The sequence below is a fragment of the Lutra lutra genome, chromosome 1 (genome assembly GCF_902655055.1).
Source record: "Lutra lutra chromosome 1, mLutLut1.2, whole genome shotgun sequence".
In the NCBI taxonomy this organism is placed as follows: domain Eukaryota; kingdom Metazoa; phylum Chordata; class Mammalia; order Carnivora; family Mustelidae; genus Lutra; species Lutra lutra.
In genome coordinates this window covers 67,067,376-67,093,295 of record NC_062278.1, presented here as the reverse complement: position 1 = coordinate 67,093,295, position 25,920 = coordinate 67,067,376, and the positions used below count along the sequence as shown (strand labels likewise).

General features: G+C 48.2%; 1 protein-coding gene across 2 annotated transcripts; it reads right to left on the bottom strand.

Moving 5' to 3' along the window:
• Positions 1-534: 534 nt before the first annotated feature.
• Positions 535-24,742, bottom strand: NR1I2 (nuclear receptor subfamily 1 group I member 2). Of its 2 annotated transcripts, XM_047725959.1 has the most exons (10): positions 24,470-24,742; positions 9,736-9,954; positions 8,499-8,632; positions 7,211-7,336; positions 6,917-7,104; positions 5,762-6,036; positions 4,257-4,399; positions 3,969-4,085; positions 3,514-3,619; positions 535-2,181 (listed from the first exon to the last, which is right to left on the bottom strand). In XM_047725959.1, exons 2-10 carry the CDS (start codon positions 9,765-9,767, stop codon positions 2,037-2,039), a joined length of 1,266 nt encoding a protein of 421 aa, XP_047581915.1. In that variant the 5' UTR covers positions 9,768-9,954; positions 24,470-24,742; the 3' UTR covers positions 535-2,036. The 2 variants fall into 2 exon arrangements, with proteins under 2 accessions (XP_047581915.1, XP_047581923.1); XM_047725967.1 differs by lacking the exon at positions 7,211-7,336 and having other exon boundaries at positions 538-2,181.
• Between the last annotated feature and the right edge of the window lie 1,178 nt (positions 24,743-25,920).

The following is a 25,920-nucleotide window of genomic DNA, read 5'->3' as shown; positions in this document are numbered from 1 at the left end:
TAATTTTTATAAGATACATAAATCCTACGTACATATCAATTCAGCTGTAGCCTATATTTAATAGCCATTTCGGGCTCTTGAATGAATAGCACACTCAAAATTATTTCAATGGGGAAGAGGCAAGGCATATGATTTATGAATTCAGTGGAATAAAATTTATATTTCCCAAGGAGTGTAATTAGACAAAATTCCTGGAAACAAATTCATCTGTATTCATTGTATTGGGAGAGAGGAGCTCTTTTTCCCTTCAGTTTCTTTTCTAAAAATGTGTGTGTTCTATATCCTTAATGCAGAAGAGGCTGGAAAATCTGAGGAGATGGCAAGGAATATGTTTGTTTGCTTTGATTTATAGTGTCAGCAATCTCTTATGTTCTCAGAGTTTGGCCTGCTTCTTGTAAAATGGTAAAAGCTAATCAAGTGTCTGTTCCCTAAAATTCAGTTAACTTGTAGCTTCATTGCCTCAAAACATTAGACATTTTAAAATTAATCCAAATACTACAGTTTTAATTCTGGTACATAAACACACCAACACATATACTATATTGCAGGGTGTATCATCTTTATATGGATCTTTATATGGAATAGTTTTATGAGCAAACCAAGTTAAATCATTTTTGTTTTTATACCAACAGCCTTCAGATGTGCAAAGGGCAGTAGTAAAACAAGTAGTGAAGAAATAGATATGTATGTTATGAAATAACATTTCTATTTTCCCACCCCCACATTTCTTTATTCCCCAGAAAAGAAGACCAAAAAAAAAAAAAAAAAAGTTTAAATCTCTAGCCACAAATTAATTACTTAGTCCTCTTGACTTGATTTGACACTAAACTCAGGAACATATTTGCTAAATCTTGTCCTTAGGTGCAGCAAGCATTATGTAAAATTAGTCAAAACGTAAGTTTGCACCAAAGGCAAAAACATGTTTACTCAAAATGGGTATAAACAAAGCGAACACTTTCATACTATTTAGCTTTCCAAACAGATGTATAAACAGAAGCATACAGGGCGTGAAAGCTAGCATGTTTATTAACATACCCTTGTTGCAGAGAGCACCCTAGTGTTCCACCCTTGGGGGCAGACCCAAGCCCCAGGTCAGACGCAGAGGCAACCTACACTAAGTCACGCACATGTGCACTCAGCCAGTTAGTGCCCTTCCTCCCACGAACACATGTTCCAGAGATCCCTCACTTGGGTGCTCAGGTGCGTGCAGAACCCCACATAGCTCAGTGTTCACAGGAAGAAATTCCTCATGCTTCTTGTGGTCCTTACCACTTCTTTGGATCAAAACTCTTGTGTTTCTGCTTTGTTAAGTTGAACTTGAAAGTCTTGGAGTTCAGGAGCTATGTCTGAGTCGGCAAATACCCCACAGAAAGCTGCATGTTGTTGGTGCTTACGAATGTGTTTGCATGGCTACAAAGACACAGAAAGAGGGTCCAGAAGGAAGAAAGAATAGACACAGCGGTCATGACAAGCCTCTGACATCTGCTGCAGGCCTTCTGGCTCCTCTCGCAGACACAAATACACCTGCTGATGAACACAGGCCTGGAAACTCACTGAGCAGGTCAGGACAGGTGGCTGCGGGCTGGGAATGAGTGGGGTGAGGGACACAGGGGTATGTAGTGAAAACATCCAAGAAGCTAATGAATCTGGCTGTGGGCACAGACTCTCAGATAGTCCAGCCCCAGGCACCCCTTCCCCTCTCCCACCATGACACTAGATGCCCAGACCACAGGGCCATCTCTAAGGGGAGGGTGCTCTTGCCTCTGGATGGGCCAGTGCTCTCCATCAAAGTGTCTATGGCTTCCCTCTCCACAGACTGGGTTGGAGTCCAGGGAGACCCTTGTCCCTTTCCTGAGGAACGCTAGGCAGCACTGTCAGAGCTGTGGTTGTGGATTCCCTGGGGTGGGCACTACCGGTAGGGCATTGTCAGCTCTCAGCGGTATCCATCTGTCTAGACCCAGGAATGGCAGCTCGAAGGGCAGGGCTCTGGCTCCGGCTGCCCCCCCCCCCCCAGGCTCTCCCAAGGGGGCAGCTTCTCAGCCATCTGTGATGCCAAACAGCTCCCGCATGAGGGGGCTGGCGAACGGGTGTATGTCTTGAATGCGCAGCAGCCTCTGGGTGTGCTGGGCATTGATGCTGCGGAGCTCGGTGAGCATGGCCATGATCTTCAGGAACAGGAACCTGCAGGCCAGCCAGAGGAATAGTTGGGGGTGCGGCCCACCCTTGTCCCCATCCACCAACCCTGGGACTGCTTTGAAGTTGCACGGGTTTGAGGGTATTACTCTTAGAACATCTCAGGCAAGCCAAGAGACAAGGTTCAGTCCAATTCCTTGAGCTCCTCCTAGTCTGCGGATGAGAAGTGCAGAACAGACTTGGAGGGACTGAGGTGTGGACTTACACTCCTCCTTCACCCCTCATGCCCTCCATGGGAAAATCCAGGTACTGCAGGGGCCGGGCACAGAGAGCAACCTAGGGAACAACATGGCCTTGGCGCATGGCTGTGGGCCAGGCCCGAGCAGCGGAGTCGTGGAGGCAGCAACTACAGGATGACCTGCCGATCCTTCCTGGATCCAGCCCGGGATCTAGCGTCTGAGACCAGCCTCATGCCTTAGTTTTTGCGTGATGCCTCCCAGCTCCATGCAGGGGAAGACCAAGAAAATCAGGATGTGGCCCAGAGGCTGAGCTCAAAATAAAGTCAAAGCGGGCCAAGTAAGGACTTGGGGTTTGAAGTTCAGCCAACACACCGCATGCAGGCCTTCACCCCTCAAGGCCTGGGCCCGTAGGACTGCTGAGAGCCAGGGCAGGGATGGAAACCCCTGTCTGGCCGAGCCCCGAGCAGCCTTCCTCCTTTGGCTGTGGACAGCACAAACTACGGACTTTCCTACCCTGCCTGCTTGTGCTTGTTCGTGGACGGGATCGGGGAGCACTCAAAAGGTCCACCTGCTGCCACCTCCAGATCCCACCCATCTGGCTGGGGACCCTGAGGCAGTCGCCCTGGGTCTCCAGCCCCTTGCAGGGTAGTGGTGGCACCCATTTCATGGGTCTGTGTTCAAGATTAAAGGGATCAAATCATGTAAACTGCTTGGCCTCAGGGCTGGCACTTCTCAGTGCAAATTTATTATTACCATCATGGTTTTTGTCATGGTTATTTTTACTACCATGCTGGTTACTGCTGGCTATTGGTAGAAGAGCCTGTAGGAGCCTCTGGGGGGACTCCCTGGTGGTTCCTATTCCTGCTGACAGGAGTGGAAAAGGGCAGACAGGAACAACGTCCACAGCTGGGCATGGCCTCTGGCCCTCCTTCAAGTTTCTCCATTGCTGGGCTGGAACTCAGGCTGACGGGGCCAGGGCCTTAGTGGAGGTCACAGAACGGGGCCCCAAAGCCCCGGGAGTCAGAGGTTGCCCCAAGAGAAGCTCTGGCCTGCCCTCTCCGAGAGGCCCAGAACAGGTGGGGCGCCTAGAGGACGGGGCTGCTGGAGGGACCCCCTCACACCCTCCCAGCTTGCTACTCACCGGTGGGCAGGCTGGGGCCGGCTGCACTCAATGTAGGCCTTCAGGGCAATGGCAAATCTCTCCTGCAGCTGGTCTACCACGCTGCGCTGCACCACACCTGGGCGGTCTGCGGGGGACGGGAAGACAGCATGGTGCCAGCAAGGCCGTGGGGGCAAAGACAAGATCGGGGCCAGCCAGAGAACGCAAATGGCCACCTTCTGGAGCCAGAGGAACCCAGGCAGGGAAGGGAGGGTGGCACTCGGAGGGGACATCACCCCACTGACCCAGGGAGAAGCCAGCCAGGGACCCCCTCCTGGCCATGCAGCAAACGGGGACAAGGCCAGAGGCTGGGACCCTCCCTGGGGAGGGCAGGGGTGGGCCTGCTGCCTCCTCCTAAAGCTGAGGGACTGCAAGCAAGCCTGGGGCTGGGGGGGGGCCTGGGGGGAGTGGCCAAGCAGGCCAGGTGGGGTCGTCACCTGGAGAGAAAAGAGAGATGGCCTGCATCAGCACGTACTCCTCCCTATGCAGCTGCAGCTTCTTCAGCCTGTAGTGGAACTTCAGCACCGGCTCCAGGAGAAGCTGCTGGAAGCCACCTGTGGGTGGGCAAAATTCTCAGCCTTCCCTCACAGAGGGCTTGTTTGCCCGTCGCCCGGTCTCTGCCCTGCAACCCCAGGACCCTCCGCCTGTCCTGATGTGGCTCCTCCCCTCCCACCACGCTCGTGTTTGCCCCCCTCCTCTGCGGCAGGCGGGCAGCTCTCGGGCACCTGCGGGGTCTTCCAAGCAGTAGGACAGCCGACCACACTCCCAGGTTCCAGTCTCTGCGTTGAACACCGTGTTGAATCTCAGCTGGCACAGCTCAAAGGTGGCCCCCTTTAGCAGGGAGATCTGGTCCTCGATGGGCAAATCCCTAGCAGTGAGGATGGGGGTGGCGTGCCAGTTTCCAGACTGGGGGCTATAGGCCAGCCCCCTCGCATATCCAGAAATGTGGCTGGGGTGGGGAGGCGGGGGGCTGCAGATGCTTTCAGATCGCCTCCAATCCCTCCTCTGACAGCAGCCAAGCAGGTTGCTCCTCCCCACACCTCCCACGGGGCTCCTGCTGCTGGGGTCTGTGCTGCCAGTGCAGCCCGCTCTCCCCTACAGTCCAGCCCATCTCCTCCAACTCCCCCACAGCCACTGGTCCACGGTCCATGCCGTGGCTCCAGTTCCCCAGCCTCCAGTTTCTGCCTCAATTTCCCCACTTGGGATGACCGCCCCTCTGGCTTCCCTTTAGGTAAATCCTGCTGGTCCTTCAAGACAGGCTGTCGCGGCACCTCCCAGAAGTCCTTCCTCTGGCGCCGCTCCTTTGGCAGGAGCTCCATGCCCGTAGGCATATCTGCTTCCTGCTGTCTGTTATGGATTGACTGTTTCTATCGCTTCGCTCAAGGCAGCCCAGATGCCCCGAGCCCCCTCCTGGCGCTGAGGCCAGGCCAAGACACAGTGGCCACCTCTGAAATTCATGTTTAGGCTGACACCGCCCCCCTAATCTGCGAGTTCCCGACTCCCCACGGAGGAGCATTTCTACTAAGACCCCAGAAGGAACCACATTTAGGCAGGCTGTTGAGGGGCCCCCTGCCTGTCTTTGGTCTCCTCAGAAATTTGGTCCCTTTTTTTCTGTACCAGCCCCTTTCTTTCAGATCTATAGTCTCAGGAAGTCGATCTTACTCTCTTATTTCCCAGCGCTGGCTCAGGACCTGGTGGGAGGCTGGCTTTGAACTCTGCGCTCTCTGCTCCCAAATCTGGCCCCTCTGGTTAACTGCGACCCTGTGCAAGTTCCTTGACCTTGGTGAACCTCAGTTTTCTATTTGTAGAATGAAGGAGATCATCATGCACACCTCTAGGGGGGGACAGAGCTCACAACCGTGCTCACAAGAAATGGCAAGTAACCTCACACCACAATGTTCCATTGCGGGTCACCGGATGTCAGTGGGGATCTGCCAAGATCCACACGTGCAGGCAGGCCTTTCTCTTACTCCCCTGATCTAATGTGCTACCATCTGACTCGTGGCCACCCTCACCCCATTAAACAAGGCCTCGGTGTCACAGGGGAACAGGTGGGCTCCTACAATTTAACCTGCCCTCTGCCTATTGATGGAAAGGGTAGGTGGAGATAAGGGAGGGTCCTTTGGCACCAACATCCCCCAAATTCAGAGGAATCTACCCTAGACCCTTTAAATCTGCTGACCACTGCCTGCTCCTCTCCACACCCCTCCACCCCGCCGCTGTGTCCTACCTGAAGTGGGAGATGACTTTGGCAAAGTTGATGATGCCTTTGAACATGTAGGTTGACATGTCAGCCATGTGGGGCAGCAGGGAAAAGATCTCTCTCCCGCTGCTATCAGGTTGGGGTCTGTAGTTCCAGATGCTGCCGTCTTCCCCCTGCAGCCGCAGAGAGACCTTCAGTGAGCACAGATCTCCCCTGATCTGGCTCCACTTGGCAGCTTCTTCCCCTGCTGCAGGTTGCAAGGATTCCGGAACCTTGTGACCACTGCTGGGCGCTTCTGGCAGCTGGGACAGGAGCCGGAAGATGGAGAGAGGACAGGAGAGGCAGCATGTATTCTTCCAAACAGGTTTCTACACAGACCACTGCTGCAGCCTGAGAGGATGCCAAGTGCAGACACACACACACGCACGTGCGTGCACATACACGTGCATGTGTGCGTGCACGCAAGTATTTGTTCCTTCTCTCTGGTCCTCTCCTGTCAAGTGGAGTACTTCCTGGATCTATCAATGTTCCCTCCCATCCCTGCCTGGTCAGAAGTGGGTTTGCTCTCTGCCCAGCGGAATGTAAGGAATCTCCACCTCTGGGTGTGTTCCAAGCATCCCTGACTTAAAAAGGAGGTTGTGGGAGCTGCAGATGGAAAGGACAGACTCCAGGGGTCACTGGCTGCCAGCTCTCTGAGTGGAGCCAATCGCCTGAGATACACCTGTGAGCACAGAGCAGGAAGAGAGCACCGGGATCAGACATGGCTGACATTGCTGAGATCACAAATGTGTCTTAGATCTATAAAACCCTTTCACAAATGCCAGGTCCCAAACAGGTCCCGGGCCTGTCCTCAGAAAGCCCGGAGGGCCAACCACCCTGGAGCAACTCAGCTTCCAAAACTCTGTTTCTGGCTCAGGCCCACTTACTACCTGCTGTGGAAGGAGAGAACGGAGATTCTCTCTCTGAGCACGTGTCAGAATCACCTAGGTGTTCTTGTCAAAACACCAATCACTGGGCCCCACCGTCAGCGTTTCTGATTTGGCAGGTCTCGGGTGAGCCGAGAACTGGCATTTCTAACCATTCCCTGGGGCCCCCACTGCTGTGCAGGCAGGGGCCACTCTTTGAGAACCCTTGGGAATGAGACTGGGGTTTTGTCTGAGCCAACTAGAGAGAGCCTCATACCCGGAAGTCCTTGAAATTGGAGAAGGTGGTGTCGAAGGTTTTCATCTGAGCATCCATCAGCTCTCTGATCATTGTCTGCTGCTCCTGAGTCAGCCCCTTGGCTCCCAGGGGCTGAGTGCCCATCCGTTCTCTCTTTTTCCTCCTGATCAGAGCCCGCCTCTGCTCCACAGCGGCATCGGACATGATCACTGAGGGGATAACCAGGGGCAGGCTCAGGCACCTGCAGGAGCTTGGCTGCACTTGGTGAGCCTCCCCATGCAGCAGGAGGACAAGGGCTGGTGACAAAAAACCCACCCTGTCCTGGATGGTGGGCTCCCCTGGAGAAACACTGGGTTAAGGGCAGAGAGTGAGGTGCAGCTGGTAAACCGCCCGAGGCAGTGGGTTTGTGACAACTTTGTGGAATGGTGGGAAGAGCTCGGGCTGCAGAATTGAAAGATGCTGGGTTTTAGTGACAGCTTTGCCACACGCTAGCGGTGACCTTGAACCAAGCACCTTAACCCTCCCGGGTTTCAATGTCCTTCTTCATGATCTGGAGCAACAGTGCTCCCCTCACGCTGCTGCCACAATGAGACATGGCATGTAAAGTGTCAGCAGATCTCCTGGCACATAAATGGTCAGTCAGTGGCACCTGACAGTAGTCTTCTTTGGTGGATTAGACACCAACGGACTCCTCAGAGTTCCCCTAAGGCATCTGGGTCTCCAAGACCCTAGGGAGCTGGGGATGCTGCTCAGCACGAAATATCAACTCCAGCCATTTCCTACATAGGTTGGAGCCTTAGGGCCTTCCATGGATTTCTGGAACTTATGTGTGCAGAGCAAAGAGGTGGGCGTCAGTGCAAGCAACAGTGGGGACAGCCACATGAGGGCCTGACTCTCAGCTGGCCTGCAGGATAGGCCCCTGTCCACAGGCCCAGGGAACTTGTCCCCTGAAAGAGGCTGCCAACTCTGGGATCAGTGGAGACAGATGCACTGGAAGCTTCCAGCATTTTCCTTACCAGCCTTAATCTCAGAGTGACCTGGGAGCACAATTATACACCCAAGATTGACAGGTAGAATGAGAGCATCCTATGCCACCATTCCTCTGATTCCTCTGGAATTCCTCCCAAACACCAGGTTTGGGAGGCTGATGGGCACTAGTTGCTGGAAGGTTGGGGGTCGTATCACACCATGTGTCTCTGGCTTCCTTCTCCCCAGTTCCCCTGGCCCAATTTGGCTAAAACACCATGTGGACGATTATGAAAGCGACGAAAAGAATCGTGCAGGGGCACCTGAGGGGTTAAAGGAGCATGAGATGCCCACCACACCTCCCAGAGCAGAGAATAAAGATGCACTTTCTCTGTCAAGTCTTTGTAGGAGGGGCCTGTGGTGGTGGTGTGGGCAGGTGGCCCACGAGCTCTCCTCCCTTGGCCTGCCTGTTGTACACAGGTCACAGGCATGTGCACACCCATGGTGCGTGTCTGCACACGTGCGCGTACATGTCACCACGCTTCCGTCCAGCTTGGGCCCGGGGCTGACCTGGCCCAGGCTCACGATGCGCATGCGCCCCAGCCCGCGCCCGCCCAGGGCACTTCCCGCTGCTCACTCTCCTTCTTCATCCCGCTCTCCAGGCACTTGCGGAGCCGGCAGGCCTGGCACTGGCGCCGGGTCTTCTGGGTGATTTCGCAGGTGCCCTTCCGGAAGGGGCACCTCAGCCGGGTGTTGCGTTTCATGGCTCTCCTGTGAGAGAACAGAGAGCGAAAGGCCGGTTCGAGGAACACCGGGGCTTCCTGTGCGCGGGTGTGTGTTGCGGGGTGGGGGGTGTTCCAAGCTACACGTCTCTCCGGACCCTGTTGTACTCCACACGACCCGGAGTGTGGCTGCCGACGTGGTTGCTTCGGGACCCGCACTAGACCAACCGAGCCCCACGGGACTGGAGAGCTTCGCAGCACCGGCCCCAAAGCCGGGCTTCTTCACTAGGGAGACGTCCAAGCTGCCGCAGCACCTCCCTGGAGGGCCTGCTGTGGGTTCTGGCCCCCCACCCAACGCAAGCTGACTGGCAGCCCATCTTAGAGATTGCGGATGGGTTCTGCTCTAGGGTCCATTTCTAGGCACATGTTCAGCTGCCAGGAACTCTGCAGACAGCCAGCTGGCTGTCCTGGGAGCTTCCCAAGTGGGCCCCTAGGTGGGAGCTGCTCTCCACCTCCCTGGCCCTCCTGGTGGGCTGACTGGGAACTCCTCACACATTCTTTCTCTGCTTCCCTCCTTTCTTGGCCTGCTTCTCTTCCTTTTGATCTGAGAGCCTCTCAGTGCGCTTTGGTCTTTACTCTTTCTTCATTTGGACAATGTGAACTGTTCTGTGTAGGCCTGTCTGGCTATGAGCTGATACTTTGCAGTCCTTAAGTTTTCGACCTCCCTGTTTGCCTGTTTCTAGATGAGACTGTTTTGTCCTATTCTTCTTTGATTTTATGCCATTCTTTGCTTAACAAACACTCCCTTTAGTTCATTTGAGCACTTGAGTTTTGGCTTTTTGGATTCTTTCCTCTTTTATGAACTGATTTTCCATTTTATTCAACACATGGAGAAACAAAAGGGTTATCTTAGTGGAAGGGGCCCTTTCCCAGGTAAGATAGAAAGATGGAAGATGAAGTCCTCTGAGATATTCACGAATCTCCTGAAAAAATAGAAGGCTTTTGAATTGGCAACTGCCCCATACTCTGAACCCGGGATAGGTCAAGCTAAGACTCTAAAGCAGTTCCCAGTGGGCTAATGGCAGAACCCCAGTTAGATGTGACCCAGTGTGTTGGGGTGGCAGGTGGGTAAAGGCTGGCAGGTAACTCTACCTGAAAAAGCCCTTGCATCCTTCACATGTCATGACATTGAAGTGGTAACCAGTCGCCTTATCCCCGCATACACGGCAGATTTGGGGACTCCCATCTCCCTCATCTGCACTGACGTCAGGCTTCCCGGGTTTTGAATCTGCCTCTTCATAGGACACAAGGTCAGCATGGTTCCAGCTTTCTCCAGGTCTCACCTCCAGGTTTGCTTCCAGGCCTCTTGGGCTAGAAGTGAAAAAAAAAAAAAAAAAAAAAAAAAAAACAACACAGGAAATGAAGGGGCCAGGCAGAGATGTGCTGAGACAGTCCTCCCTGTGTGCTGCTCCCACATGGTTCTGCAGACCCAAGAACTGAACCACGGGAGAACTGGGGGTGGGATTAGTACTCATTATCAGGAAAGATGTCATGGTGGCGGTGTGTATGCTTTCCTGTAGGAAAGCATGTGAACAGGAACATGGTGAGAGAAGGGTAAGAGGAAGAAATGAGAAGGAAAAAGAAAAGGTTGCCCGGGTGGGGTCACAGAAGCAATTCCTGAGTGGACTGGGATTAAGAGCCCATAACCTGGTCAGAGGCCCAAGGGACAGGCCACTTGTTAGAGATGGTTCTGGGACTAGGGAGACCCGGGGAGACAGCCTCTCAGTCATGTGGTGGCCCAAGCTCCCAGAGAAAGTTGAAAAGGCAGGACAGAAAGGCAGTTTTCAGCTGAGTAACGAAGCAAATGGGGAGAAAAACAGAGAGAAGACGGGCTCTCAGAATGCAGGAAGACAATGGCCCAGTCAAGCGGGGGCATAAGTGAATAATCAAAGAACTTGTACCTGTTAGTAGACTTGTGTTTGAGATGCTTGCCCCAGGGAACGTTCACCTGACAGTGTGCCCAAATTCTATACTTGGAATGAGCATGGAGGAGGATGAGCAGAGATGGGAGTTGTCTTATTCATGATGTCTCCCAAAGCCTCTCTGGGCACTGATTGCCCAGGGCCACCACACCACAGATGATGTTGCCTTTTCTTAACCCCAAATAAAACTTTTAGTAACATTTCAACACAAATGTTTCTCTTTCCAGCAGCAAAATAGATGAAAGCAAACATTTCACCTGTAAAAATGAATTAGAAATTAATCTGTCCCACAATCCTGCTTCCGGAAAACTGTATATAAAATAGGCTGATGGGAAACTTGAACTGAACAAGTGTGGGGGGAGATCCCCCATGATTTTTCAAATCATGATCCTGACTACATATGGGCTTGCAGACAAAATGTATATTGAGAGCCCTACCAAAAACCTGAAGCTAATGATTTGATTTAAGGAGATCTTGGGTGGGCAGTGCTCCCAGACACCCACAGAAGCAGACACACTCTTCTCAAGGGAAATCACTTTCCACTGAGGTGCAAAGAATCACACAAATAATTTTCAAGAAATATGAGCAAAACCTCCAAATCAGGAATCAAACACTAAGGTGGCACCATGAGCAAGAGCCAGCAAAAACAACTTACAGCAGAATTAGACGTGCAAAGAATTGTCTGCCAAGGGACAAAGGGAGGAGGCATTTACTTATTGCACTGTCTGACTGATACAACTCTGTAATGAGGAGGTATTAGGATTAATGCCAGAGTCTCACGTCATAGTATTTGTGTAACTTTTACTTTGTTTTACCTAAGTTGACTGTTACACAGATCTGGTACATTCTGTGTAACATATATTCTCTCATATATGAAGCCCCAGCTAGAGAACCCATGACAGCTTTGCTCCGAAGTCTGCTCCCAGCAAACACACCTCCTGGGGTCCACACCCTAGTGCAGTCCTCTCACAGGAGGAATCTGGAATGGCCTGTGACTGGCTTTGACCAATAGAATTGAAATGACACTGTGCAGGTTGTGGGCTGAAGCCGCAAGAAGGCCTGGTAGCTTCTGCTTCTGCCCTTTGGGGGAGCCCTAACCTACCGTGTGAGAAAGTTTAGCTCTGCTGCTGGGGTGACACCCAAGGGAACCATGCAGAGAGACCATGTGCAGAGGGAAAGCCCTCACATGGCAAGATGAGAGAGGCCCCTCTGCCCCGGCCTTCCAGCCCTCCCCACCAACCTCCAGACAAGTGAGCAAACCCTCGTGGACATCCCAGCCCCAGCTAAGCATCCAGCTGATGCCACAGAGCAGGCTGAGCTCTGTCAATACAGAATCATGGGAGAAAATAAAATGGTGGCTGTCTTCACCCAGTAAGTTTGGGGGAGGTTTGTTACATGGCAAGAAATCATGGAAACAGAACCCCTAGAGTTCTGTTCGAAATAGATTGGACATGGGTGGATGGGGGTGCTGGGTGTTGCCTACAGTTCTGACCCTGCTTCCCCCTTACAACAGTCCTTCCAGCACGGTGCCCTGTGGACAGAGAAATGACAATGCCTGGGCGACTGGTATGTGCCAGCCACATCTCTTGTTCATGTGAATTTAATCAGACTAATTAAACATGCAGTGTTGACTGAATCCAGCTGGGCTTGCTCTAAGGGTTGCACCAGTTCCTCGCCCAGCTTGGTAATCTGAGCATGCTGGAGAACTTGCACTACAGGGAGGACAGGGTTGAACTTGGGGAGAAAGAAAGGAAGGAGAGTGGTGCATCCCAGGGTGATAGCGGAGAGAAATTCTAAAGGAAACACAGAGTTCAGTTTCTGCTATGGAAAGAGGAAGGATCCCCAAGTGCGGCTGGGGGAGGACTCCGGGATGCCCAGGAGCCGGGGAAGGACTGCAGAGGCAGGCGTGGAGGATGAAAACTGCATGGCCGCTGGGTTGGCTTTGACCATGGAGGACGGTGGCTACTGGAGGCCCACACTGACAACCCTGCAGAACACCTGAGTGGTGCTGGTTGAGCAGCTTCAAGCTCCGAAATGAGGCCAAATGAGACCCTGTCCGCAGACCTGGCATCTGCCAGTCAAGGGGGATTGAGCTGTGAGAGGCAGCACGCGAGGCTTGAGTGTTCACAGGACCCCGACAGTATGGGGTAGACGGCTAATCATGATGGAAGACCAAGAAAACCAGAGAAGTGTGTGAATATTCACACTCCCCACCAGCAGAAGGAACGTGTGAAAAGGTGGTGCTGGGGAGAGAGTCTACTTTGGGGGAGAGAGAGGGGTGGGAAGCCTCCACTAGTGACCCTTGGAGCCAGATATTGAGAGACTGTGTGAACACGGTGAGCCATGCTGCGGATACATCCAGGCTGGACAGAGGGTATAGATGTGGGAAGTGCCTATCTTTTTGTTTTTAGGGAAGAAGGAAATGCCCAGTAGAAGGCCCACGATGTTGCCTGTTGGGTTGCCAAGTGTAGCAGAGATGTCTGGAGGTGGAGGAGAAAATTCTCACCAGAGCAGGAAGAGGAAATTGCTAGAAGGGGAGAGAGCAAGAGAGAAGCCCTCACCTGGGTGCCGAGGTAGATTTGGGAAAGAGACAGCACTAGGGAAGTGAGAGTGGGGGAGACTCAAGGGCAGAGAGAAGGAATTTCAGGGACCTGCGCGACCAGTGGCATGGGTAGCGAGGTGGGGGACAGCATGAAGACCCGAAGAGGGCAGAGTAAATGTCCAAAAGGGAGATCCCGATGATGGGTGTTTTCCATAAGGCAGCAGGAGAGAAGAGAAACTTCAGTCAATACTGGGGCCAGGAAAGAATCCCAGAGAGAAAGCCGGACATGATCATCTTGGAGCCCCAAGACAGAAAGAGCAGACTGGCTGAACCAAAAAGCATCATGGCAGTTGCCAAAGCAGGACATCTACTGAGCTCTGAGTGCCACAATTCAGGGGCTCTTCCACCTCCCCCAACGGGCACCCACAGAGCATAGCGCTCATCAGAACATCCCTTATAGAATATGGGCATCCTGCACTTTGCTCGGTGATTGTCCGGAGTCACCATATGAGACACAGGTACTCTCCTCTTCAGCTATTCCCAGGTTCCCTTCCTGGCCAGTGAGCAGAACTACCCCCACAGACTCTGCCCAGCTAGTGTGGGAAAAATTTCGTCAAGTTCTCGACTCGGTCAGTGGGCAAGTAGAGTTGCCAGGAGTCAGCTTATGTGAGGTCTGAGGCTTGTAAAACTGGAGGGGTCTTCTTCAAGAAAAAGAATGCACATTGCAAATACGGAATTAGGTACCAAACAGAAGACGTATTTGTGAGAAAGACTGAGAAAAGAAATCAGAATAAATCACAACTATTAATATTGTCCTTTGTGGGAAACAGAATAATGGTCCCCAAAGATTCTCATCCTAATCCCTAAAACATGGAAATGTGTTTCTTTATATGCAAAAGAGTCTTTACAGATGTGATCGAGGAAACAGACCTCAAAAATCAGAGAAACTTTCCTGGGTCTGGTCAGAGAAAGAGACGTGATCATGGAAAAGTGGTCAGATGCTACCTCGCTGGCTTTGAAGATGGAGGAAGAGGCTGTGAACCTAGGAATCCAGGCAGGCTCTAGAAGCTGGAAAAAGTGGTAAACAGACTCTCCCCTAGACCTTCCAGAAGGCACCAGCCTGCTAACATCTCGGTTTCACCCCAGTAATACTGACTTTGGACTCCTGACATCTAGATAATAAATTTTGTATTAAGCCACCAAGTTTGTGGTAATATTGCAGCAGCAATAGAAAACAAATTATTCCCCTCATACAGCAATGATATTGTAATGTCATTTTTTATATAAAAAAGTTTATATGGAAACTTTATATTTAAAGTTTTTTCTCTAGAATCATTGACCAAAATTTGCTTTTTATTATGATAATGGGAACATTTTCATCTTCACATGTAGCTGAGGATTGTTGTCAAACATAAGAAAACCTCTATCAAGTTTCTTTCGTGTAAGACTTCATATTTGGAAGAATTTTCCATGGTCTAATTCTTAGCTCCACACATTTCAAACTTCACTCCCCTTCTTTAGCTTCTGCTGGGCACCTGCCACGGTGGTGGACAAGCAGCAGAGCAGGACATTCCTGGGACCCATTGCTACGCTGGGTCCAACCCCACACGCAAGTAACTGCCACTATATGAATATACCCAAACTATATGTATCCCCAACTCAATCTCCAACAAGCCCATGGCCACTCCATCAACACCTGGCTTCAGGGAAAATAGGACAGTGGTGTAGAAACCGTCTAAAAACAACCATACTTAAATATCTTACTTATGAAAATGTTATAAAAACATTCAACTGTGGGAGGGAGCCTATGTACGGAAGGGGCCCAGAGCCCCAAGCTTCGTTGGCTAAAATCAATCTCTGATCTGTTTCCATTGTCCCTGTCAACAAAGGGACATAACCTGCTGGAGTCTCCAGGAAAGACCACGTCTCAGACTGGCCGACAGAGCCTTCACTGCTCAGTCTCCTCTGTGGGGCAGACTGATTCCAGTGTCAGGCCCAAACGCCTGGACAAAAGTGCCAAAAGGAAGCCCTCAGAGAAGCCCCTTCCTGGGATCAGGCAGAGCGGAACTGCTCCCCCTGCGGTTCCCCCCACCCTGCTTCTCTGCCTCACTGTTCACTCTTTAATCTTCTTCAGTGACAAGGACTAAGTCTTCTTTTTCTGTCCCACAACTCTGAAGGGGAAAGAGTGGGCTTTGGCTAGGACAGAGGGGTCAGCAGCAAGGTGGGAGTTACAGGGAGACCTGGGGTTTTGAAAGGAGACCCATCAAATAACTTTTTTTTAAAGCAGAGAGATCAAGGAATGCTTCTAATAGAAAAAAACATTACTACCTCCCCAGGCCCCTCACATCAGAAGAAGACAGGATGTGTCAGATAAAATGCCAACATTTTATCTGAGACAATTACACGAGAAGAAACGTTGTGGCAGACAAGTATTCACAGCCTCCCCTCTGTCCTCGTAAAGGAGACTCACAAATTCGTCCAACCTGACCTCACAGGATGAGGGTGCTCAGGAGGGCTGTCCCGCCCATGGCCACCCTCAGAAGGGCTCCTGGTGGGACTAGGTTCTGGGGGCCTGTGAGGGATGTTGTGACTGCTCTCTCCCAGGGACAAGGGATCCACCAACCCACTGAGATCCTCTCCTAGTGACACCGAATGTCAGATATACAGACAGAGCCAACTCAAAGGGCCGATAGCTGAGCTTCTCTGTAGGAGACACCATTTCAAAGGGTGTCAAACATTGCTGGAATAACTGAGAAACAAAATAAACCATAAATTGTTTCCTTTCCTACACTCCTGGATAGTGTAGACGAGTCTCTGTGGAGTGACTGGGGCACTCATGCATGTCACACTGGGTCACTCCAGCCAGCCACGGGAGATAAGGCTTTGACAACCCTGAGCACCCTGTGAAAACTGGCAGACAGAACCAGAGACAGAATCATGTGTGGTGTAGGGCTGTTTGAGGGGAATGAGTAGACTATTTTATTTTCTAAACACTTAAACATGCCTTCTAAGAAGTTGTCTGGCTTGGAAAATGGCACAGAATAAATTACTCGTCTTGACCATGAAGGACAGGATACACATTTTGCATTAAAAAAGCATCGCTTGCCAATAAATACATGAAAAGATGCTCAATGTCTCTGATCGCTAGGGAAATGCCACGAGACCTCCCTCTACACCCACTAGGGGTGCTGCTGTCACAGAAACGGAAAATAAAAAGTGCTGAAGAAGATGTGGGGAATTCAAACCCGCATGCGCTGCTGCTGGGAACGCAAAATAGCGCAGCTGCTCTGGGAAACAGGGCGGTGGGTCCTCAAAAAATAAAAAACAGACCATATGATCCAGAATTCAACTTTCTGGATTGAAAGCAGGGCCTCAAAGTGGTATTTGCACACCCATGTTCACAGCAACGTTATTCACAACAGCCAAAAGGGGGAAGCAACCAAAATGGCCACAAACAGATGAATGGGAGACACATGTGATGCAGTATTATTAGCCTGGACAAGGAAGGAATTCTGGCACAGGCTACGACACCAATGAACCTTGAGGACACTGTGCTAATGAAAGAAGCCCGTCGCAGGACAAGTACTGTATGATTTCAGTGTAGGAAGTACCTAAATGAGTTTAACTAAAGTAGTTAAACTCATAGAAACACAAAGTCGAGTGGTGGCAATATACAGTCATTAGAGTTAATAACACAGTATTGCTAACATGGTTAATGAGCTAATAATACAGTATTGTTTATTTGAAAGTAGCTTGGAGTGGGAATTAAGCATTCTTCACACACACGCACACAGAGTTAACTGTGTCTACTGTATGGAGTAATGGATGAGTTAATTATTTGGACGTTGGTAATCATTCTAAAATATATGTCTACCAAATCATCACATTGTACATTTTTTTTAGGTTTTATTTATTGATTTGAGAGAGAGAGAGAGAAAGAGAGAGGGAGAGGGAGAAGCAGGCTTCCTGCTGAGTGGAAAGCCCAATGTGGGGCTTGATCCCAGGACCCCGAGATCATGACCTGAGCTGAAGGCAGACACTTAACCAACTGAGCCACCCAGGTGCCCCACATTTTACATTTTAAATATATATAATTATATTTGCAATTATTCCTCGATAAAGTTTAAAAAGTAGGAGAATGTTTGCCAGGGCCTGGGGCAAGAGAGGAATAAGGAGTTACTGTTTAATGGGTAAAGTTTCAGTTTTACAAGAGGAAAAAGACCTGGAGATCAGTTTCACAACAGTCTAAATATACTTAATGTTACTGAACCCTACACTTAAAGATGGCTAAGATGGTAAATGCTATGTTATGTGTATTTTACTATAATTTTAAAAAATACCATCACTTGTCACTAAATAAATGTTAATCAGATATTTAAAGAACAATAAAAGGGAAGCCAATATATTTGACTGAAGTGTGTGGCCAGATACCTCAGTCCTGCCTTCCCTGGGAGGCCCTAATGTCCACAGAGAAGGCGGCCCCGGGAGCCAGGCAGGGCTTTGAGGAAGCAGAAGGCAGGAGGCAGAGACAAAGCCGGAGGAAAGTAGTTAAAGAACCAGAGGACAGAAGGAACAACAGTAGTTCAAAGCACTACAGTATGGAATAAAAAAATAACCAGGTCACAATCAAGCAAGCTGCCCTGGAGTTGGCGGTCGCTAGCTTTCGAACCACACCTCGGAACCTCGGTGACAGTTAGGATCTCTGTCTGCTTCAGAATCTGCACGGGGTGAAGTAACCCAGAGCACATGTTTAGAATCTAAGATCAGGGATTCTCCAACGTTAACGTGCAAACAGATCACCCCGGGGAGCTTGTTAAATGTACCTTCCAACCCCTGGGTCTGGCTGTGGGTTTCAGATGTTGCCAGCGCTGCTGGTCTGATTTGAGTAGCAAGGACCTAAGAAAGCCAACTAACCCAGATGGAAAATGGGCTGTACACAAAAGGGACACACACATGACCAAGAGGCAGGCAGAGGGTATGGCAATTCAAACATTTTTAGGGTTCAAGAAGTTAGAGGAAGTAATGAAACGCACATGCAAGATAACTGACATCATAAACTGTTGTTGAAAATCGAAATGCGTTTGGGGGTGAGATAACTCCTTCCCAAGAAAAGGGTGTGGGGAGGAGATGAATATATATTTAATCTTCAAATGAGTCAAATCAAAAGGCTTTGAAGCCAGGTCACCAAGACTACGGGGAGGCAAGAGTGGGCAACTTGGAGTTGAAGCGTCAAGGAGTCTAAGAGGAGGGGAAAATGATAGAAAACTTGTGATTTTAGGGATAGAAACTATTGGAAGCAGTGGGATTATAATATACTTATGTTTTATATGTAATATGTCTTATGTGTGTAGTTATATGTACGTATCTACATGCATCATAAGCGTATACAATCAGAAATGTATGTGTATACGCATGTGTATATGTGTGTGGATATATGTCAGAACTGACCAGAGGGTAAAGAGGGAAAAAAAGCAGCTGAAGGGAAGTTACATAAGTTTTGGGTTTCTGGGGTGCCTGGGTGGCTCAGTCAGTTAGGTGTCTGCCTTCAGCCTGGGTCAGGATCCTGGGGTCCTGGGATAGAGCCCCACTCAGCGGGAAGCCTGCTTCTCCCTCTCCCTCTGCCTCTCCCTGCCACTCCCCCTGCTTGTGCTCTCTCTCTGTCAAATTAAAAAGAATTGAGTTTCTAAGAAGTTGACAGTGAAGCTTGCAAACTATTGGTTTTGTTCAATGAAGGGAGAAGGTTGGCAGATTTTAACTCATATGATTCAGGTTTTACTATTTACTAAGTGATTGCCAAATCATCATCTCCTGCAGGGGCACCTGTGAGGTCAGCGGGGGAAGGGCCTCTCTGTGGTTGAGCAGGGCCAGACAAGTCTTATTATCCCCTTTACGACTGAAGCTACTGGGGTTGTGTGTCCAAGGTCACAAAGGCAACAAGTGATAGAACTTTTCCCTTGATTCTAATTCTTCTCATAGGGCCAATGGATACACTACGTACAGTGTAAGTTGCATTTTTTTTTGTCACAAAAGACACAGAGATAAAATGAGATCATATATTTAAAGTTTTTTTTGAAATGGATCAAATACTGTGAACAAAAGTGTCCCCTACTCCTTGGCCCTGGCATGGGACAGGCACCTAGAGGAAACTCAGACAGGAAATGTCACATTACATAAATTCAAGTGAGAAGTCTGTTGCTATCTTCAGGTGGCCATGCAGTTTGGCCTTTGTGCATCCTGGATGCAGTCATCAGATCCAAGGGGTCAAAAAATTTGTTCCTAGACACAGATCAGGGTTGAGAGCTGGTGTCAGCCCAAGTTAAAAGTACACCCCGTATCATCTTCCAATATTTAACAGAGCACAATGACCTCTGAGTCAACTGCCTGTCTCTTCTATGTGTTTGCAGTGTTCCTACTGTGTAGCATTTCAGAGTGTGACTAGAATTCATCCAGACCCAGGAGAGTTGTTTCTGACATTACATGAGGAATTTGGATGTATCTCTTTATCTTAATTTTCATTTGGATATTGTTATTTCAGTGTTTCACAGAAGTTCACGAGGTAAGGCAGGTGGATGAACAGGTGTTGGATGACAGGGAACTCTTCCCAGTCCCCTTCAAATCCTAACACTTAGAAGGCTCCTGTATGCAAGAAGAGTCTCCTACACACTCCTACGTCAAAGAGTCCTACAGAGGAGTCTCCAGGAGATAGGAGTTCACAGTATGAAATAATAATGAATTAAAATCAGAAACATTGGGGGGACTGGGTGGCTCAGTCAGTTAAGCGTCTGGCTCTTGATTCTGGCTCAGGTCATGATCTCATGGGTTGTGGGATCGAGCCCTGCATCTGGCTCTGTGCTATGTGCAGAATCTGCTTGCCCCTCTCCCTCTGCTCCTCCCCAGCTCATTTTCTCTCTCCTCTTCTCTCTCAAATAATTAAAATCTTCAAGACAAAAATCAGAAATGTGATAAAAAAAATACCTAGACATTGAAGGATTTGTGAATGGTGTCCCTAGAATTGTGCAGTGCACAACTCCTACAACTTATGCATCAGCCCTGAGATTCTCCTCAGTCTTAATTATTACTCTGCATTGTGCTGGAAGGCCAAGAAAAGGCAGTAAGAGAAAAAAATATTTTTCTCTGTGTAAAGATGAGGAAGGCAAGAACAAAACTCTTTTACATATATAATATAATTGTCTACCAGGAAGTTCCAACAGAATCAACTGAAAGTTTTATAAGTATTAAGAGAATTCAGTAAAATGACCAGACAAAATATCAAAACACAAAATAGATTTTTGGGGCATCTGGGTGGCTCAGTCACTTAAACGTCCGATTTTTGGTTTTGGCTCAGGTCATGATCTCAGGGTCATGAGATCAAGCCCCATGTTGTGCTCAGTGAAGAGTGCTTGAGTTTCTCTCTCCATCTCCCTCTGCCCCTTCCCCCCAACTCTCTCCCTAAAATAAATAAATAAATCTTAAAAAAAAAACACCAAACACAAATAGATTTTGTATATGTCAGTAAAAAAATCAATTAGAAACAGTAAAGCTATAATAGAAATTGACTCTATAATATTTCCTATGATAGAATAGGAAATAAATTTTTTTTAAAAAGTAGCAGCAGACATGTAAAAATTAGAATTTAGTACACAATAGAGGCAATGTTCAAATGACTAGGGAGAGGGCAAACTTAATTTGGAATATAGGACTAAAGGCCTATTTTTTTTAGGTGATAAAGTTATTTAAAGAAACTATGCTAATACTTTATTATCATCATAATCTTAGGAGGTTGAGAAGGCTTCCCTACATAAGCTCCAAAAAACAAAATCCATAAAGGAGAAAATTAATAAATTCAACTAACTCAAAATAATAATAGCAATAACAATAACAGTAAATACTTCTGTTGACTAAAAACATGATGTAAACAAAGTTAAATAACAAGTCACAGACTTAGCAGGAATATTTATTATATGTATATCAAAAGGATTAGCACCAAGAATAAATATTAGACTCCTACAAGTAAGTAGAAGAAAATAACCCCATATAAAATGAGCTACGAATATGAATGGGCAATTAAGAAGAGGAATTACAATGGCCAAGAATGATATAAAATGATGCCCAATTGCACTAGTTGTTATGGGCTGATGTGTGTCTCCCCCATTTCAGCATGTGACTATATCTCTAAGTGTACCTTTAAAGAGGTAATTAAGTTCAAATGGGGTCATTAGGGTGGGCCCTAATCCCATATGACTGATGTCCATGTAAGAAGGAGAAATCTGGACACAAGGCAAGCCACCAGAACTGGGCTCTCACAGAAAGCCATGGGAGGACACAGCCAGACCTCAGAAGGAATGACACCTGCCAACTCCCTGATCTTGGACTTTGAGCCTCCAGCACCATGAGAATATAAGTGTCTGGAGTTTAAGCCCCCCAGCATGTGGTGTTTTGTTATGGCAGCTCTGCAAACTAACACATTAGTAATCAGGGACATTTACATATTTTACAAATGGGTTACTATTTTCACTCATCTCATCGGAAAAACAATAAATGTTTAATAGACAGCAAGCATCAGGGTGTGGGGAACAGTAACTGTCATTCTCTGCTGGGGGGAGTATAAATTGTTGCAGTCACTGTGGAGGGCAATTTGATAACATTAAAATGCACATATTCTGAGGCGCCTGGCCAGCTCAGTCAGTTAAGCTTCCGATTCTCAATTGTGCCTGAGGCCATGATCTCAGGGTCCTGGGAGGAGTCCAACGTGGGGCTCCAAGCTGGGTCTGGAGCCTGCTTAAGAGTCTCTCCCTCTCCCTCTGCCCCTCCCCACCCAAAAATAAGTAGAAAACTTTGAAAAAAAAAAAAAAAGCACATATTCTATGTATAATCCATACAAAATTATTGAGGCAGAGCTATATACAGAGATAGAAAGTCTCCATATGGAATATGGATATGTAAAGTTTGTTGGGTGGAAAACCAGAATAAGAATAATATGACAACAAACAGTTTGCTAGTACATGTATGTATATGTGAATGCAGAGGATTGGCGATAAATGTACCAAACGGGTTATAGCAGTTACTTTTGGGGGGACAGGGGACTGGCACTGGCAGGATGGCTTAAGGAGAATTTAGCTTTATCTATCCTGAATCGTCATTTTACTTTTATTTATTTATTGTTTTGAGTTTTTATTTAAATTCTAGTCAGTTAACATACAGTGTAGTTTTAGGAGTAGAATTGAGGGATTCATCATTTACATATAACCACCCAGTGCTCCTCACAACAAGTACCTTCCTTAATGCCCATCACCCATTTAACCCATCCCACGCCACCTCCCTCCTTCAACCCTCAGTTTGTTCTCTATAGTTAAAAGTCTGTTTTCTGGTTTACATCTCTCTTTCTTTTCTCGCCCCATGTTCATGTTTTGTTTCTTAAATTCCATGTGAATGAAATAATATGGCATTTGTCTTTCTCTGACTGACTTATTTTGCTTAGCGTAATACTCTCTAGCTCCATCCACCTCATTGCAAATGGCAAGATTTCATCTTTTGATGGCTGAGTAATATTCCATTATACACACACACACACACACCCCCCACATCTTCTTTATCCATTCATCAGTCAATACACATTTGGACTCTTTCCATAATTTGGCTGTTGTTGATAATGCTGCTATAAACATAGGGGTGCGTGTGTCCCTCCAAATCAGTATTTTTGTATCCTTTCAGTAAATACCTAGTATTTCAATTGCTGGGTCGTAAGGTAGTTCTATTTTTAACTTTTGGATCCATTATTTTACAAAAAGCACGTAATCAGGCTTCATCACTTTAAAAAGCTATTACCTACTAACAATAGTTTAGTCAGTTTTGTGGTTGTTTATTATGTTTATTCCATAATAATTGAAGAAAAAGTTGATAGCTTGAGACTAGGACTTGACAAACTTTTTCTATAAAGGGCCATATAGTTAATATTTTAGGCTTTGGGGGCAATATTGTCTTTTTTGCAAGTACTCAATTCTGTTGTCCAAGGGCAAATGCAGCTGTAGATAATATGTCATTAATGAGCATGGCTGTGTTCTAATAAAATGTTATTTATAAGAACAGCTGGTGGCGGGGGTGCCTGTGTGGCTCAGTCGGTTAAGCATCAGTCCCTGGGTCCTGGGATTGAGCCACGCATCAGACTCTGCTTGGCTGGGAGCCTGCTTCTCCGTCTCCCGTTCCCCCTGCTTGTGCTCTCTCTCTCTCTCTCTCTCTGTCAAATAAATAAATAAAATCTTAAAAAAAAAAAAACAAACATCTGGTGGTTCACATTTGGCGTGCACACCATAGTTTGCCAATACCTGGTTTAGATTTAAGTTTATTATATAACTTAAAGATATTTTCAAAAGTATATTGAAAATTATACTTAATAAGTATATGGAAAAATTAATCTTTCTTATGAACCAACTAATTAAATAAGTAGTAGCCTCTGGGGCCTTGCTTAGAACGTTCTGGACTCTGGCCATATCATTCAAGATCAAACACCCATCACAATGGAAATAATCCAGTCACCTTGGCCATCTTGGTGCTGGCCGTTGACCTTCCCAGCACCAAAGTCACACAGCCATCCCGTGTGTGAGGAGTCTAGTGCCTGTCGCAGCTGACTCACTGAATCAGGGTTCAGTAGCCTCAGAGGTAACTCCTGACCATCCCCACATATGGTGTTACCTTCAAACACAGCTGCTGGGCTGCTATGTGGGGAGAAGGGTGGCACTGAGCTCATGTAGAAAAGGTTTTGTTCTGTGGGCCAGGCTGCTGGTTTTGTTCTGCAGGCCAGGCTGCCTACCCCGGCAAGTAAAGGTAGAACACTGACTGGGCCAAAGCCAACTCAGCCTGAGGGCTGGGGAGGGGTTTGGAAGAGCCTCTGAGGGACCCCTTGCAGAGGAGATCAGGCCCTGTGACTGTCCTGCAGCTGGGTCTCCGCCCTGGCCCCAAGGACTGAGAGGAACCAGGGCTGAGTTGCTCCCAGCCCCCACAGCCCCGCACCTGGGTATTTTTCTGGATCAGGAGACTCCAACTCTGCAACAGAGAGGGGGCCTATTGTGTGTATGACTCATCGTGGCTGATATAAAATTGAGATTTCCACTGTGATTATTTCTTTAGGAGGCAAGTGCATGATCAGGAAGCATGGTTAATGGAACTCAATATTAAGTGATTATCTGCATGTTTTTTTCCATCCTAGAAAGCTGAACAGCTGTAAGGCCAATATGACCCTCTACAGTGTGGGCCTCAAATGTTAAGATATGTTTGCATTCCCACCTTTTTTTTTTTTTTTTTTGGCAGGGAGCTGGGGAGGCAATCTGCCCCCGGCAAAAGAGAAAGGAAGAAAGAAAACCCATACCTGCTTGGTGGCAACTTCTTTGCTGTGACTTCTCCTTTGGGTCCGCTTTGAATAAGCAGGAACAAAGGATCAGGGAGAAGCTCTGCAGCCCTCAAGTCCTTGCCTTGCTGAAGACTGAAGCATTACCTTCCTCTTTCGCTTGTTACTGTGGTGAATACTTTGCCCCAGGGAGAGGCTGTGGCTCCTGCTAGAGTTCCGACTTAGGTTATTTCCCAGGATGTGAGCCAATCTTGTCTCTCACCTACATTTCAGTCCAGGTCAGACGTAGGCTGTAGGCTCCCTGTGGCCCCCATCTGGCACTGGTAAGTCCCAAGTCCAGAGCTCCAACTAGCAAATGAACCGATTACCGTATTTACTCTCATTACGTGCCCCCACTTTTTTCTCCAGTCTTCACTGTAAAACACTGGAGATGGGAGGTAGTGTTGCTAGTATGTGTTTGGTCTAACTGGTTCTGTGCATATTCATGCATCTGATGCTCTCTGTGCTGTGCCTCTGGGGCAAAGTTAATTCGAACCTAGGTCTCCTAACATATGTGTTCCTTTGTCTAAGCCACCTTCCTGGACAGTGTTACTTGACCAGATGATGAGCGAGGGCAGCATGTTCAGGTGAGAGAGGGCACACAGGGAGAGAGGAAGAGGGAGGGATGAAGGGGCTAAACCCATTGCAGGGGAGAGTGACCTGCAGCTCTAGTGCTGGGACTGACAGCTGACCAGGAACCAGAGAATGGGTCCAAGGCTCTGTCCTCCTCCAGGCTGGCCAGGAACCAGCAGCCCCGCACCCTGCAGCTTGATCCTTCAGGTTCCCTGGGAGGAGCTTGATGGCTGTTCTAGCTCTTAAGGGAAAAGAATAGACAAAAGCCAAAAGCAGTGGGTTTCCCAGGATATGTTTCTTCTACTTGCTTTGTTTTAAAAAATGTTTTATGGTAGGCGTGGAGAGTGGACTAGGTATGTTCTTCTGACAACAGTAGAGCTGGGTCTTGGGGGAAGGACAAAGGGAGGAAGAGGAGGAAGGGCGAGGGAAACTGATCAGTTAGATGGATAGGGATAAGAACTAGAGATTTCTAAACAATTATCATGGTCTTCTTGGGAAAATTTGGACTGCCTTACACATGTTTCTGATTTAAATTGTTTTTATCCTGAATTAGATATTTTCATCAAGCCCTCCTGATAAGAAAAGCAAGAATAAGTATGGTTTTCTTGCTTCTCAGCGAAACTGGTTTCTTCTCTTCCCCTCAATTTTCCTCTCCTGGATGTGAGGAGGACTGGAATCTAGGTCAACCTTTATCAAGTGGTTGTTCACTTTGCTCTCCTCATCCAAATGCAGAAATAAGATGGCACACGCGTCTCACTATTGGAGCTTCAGCTGCAGTGGTGACTGGGACCCATGGCCATGGGACTCCTTTCTGTCAGTCCAGTTTCTATCTGTCCAGAGGGGATTCTGCTAGGGCTGGG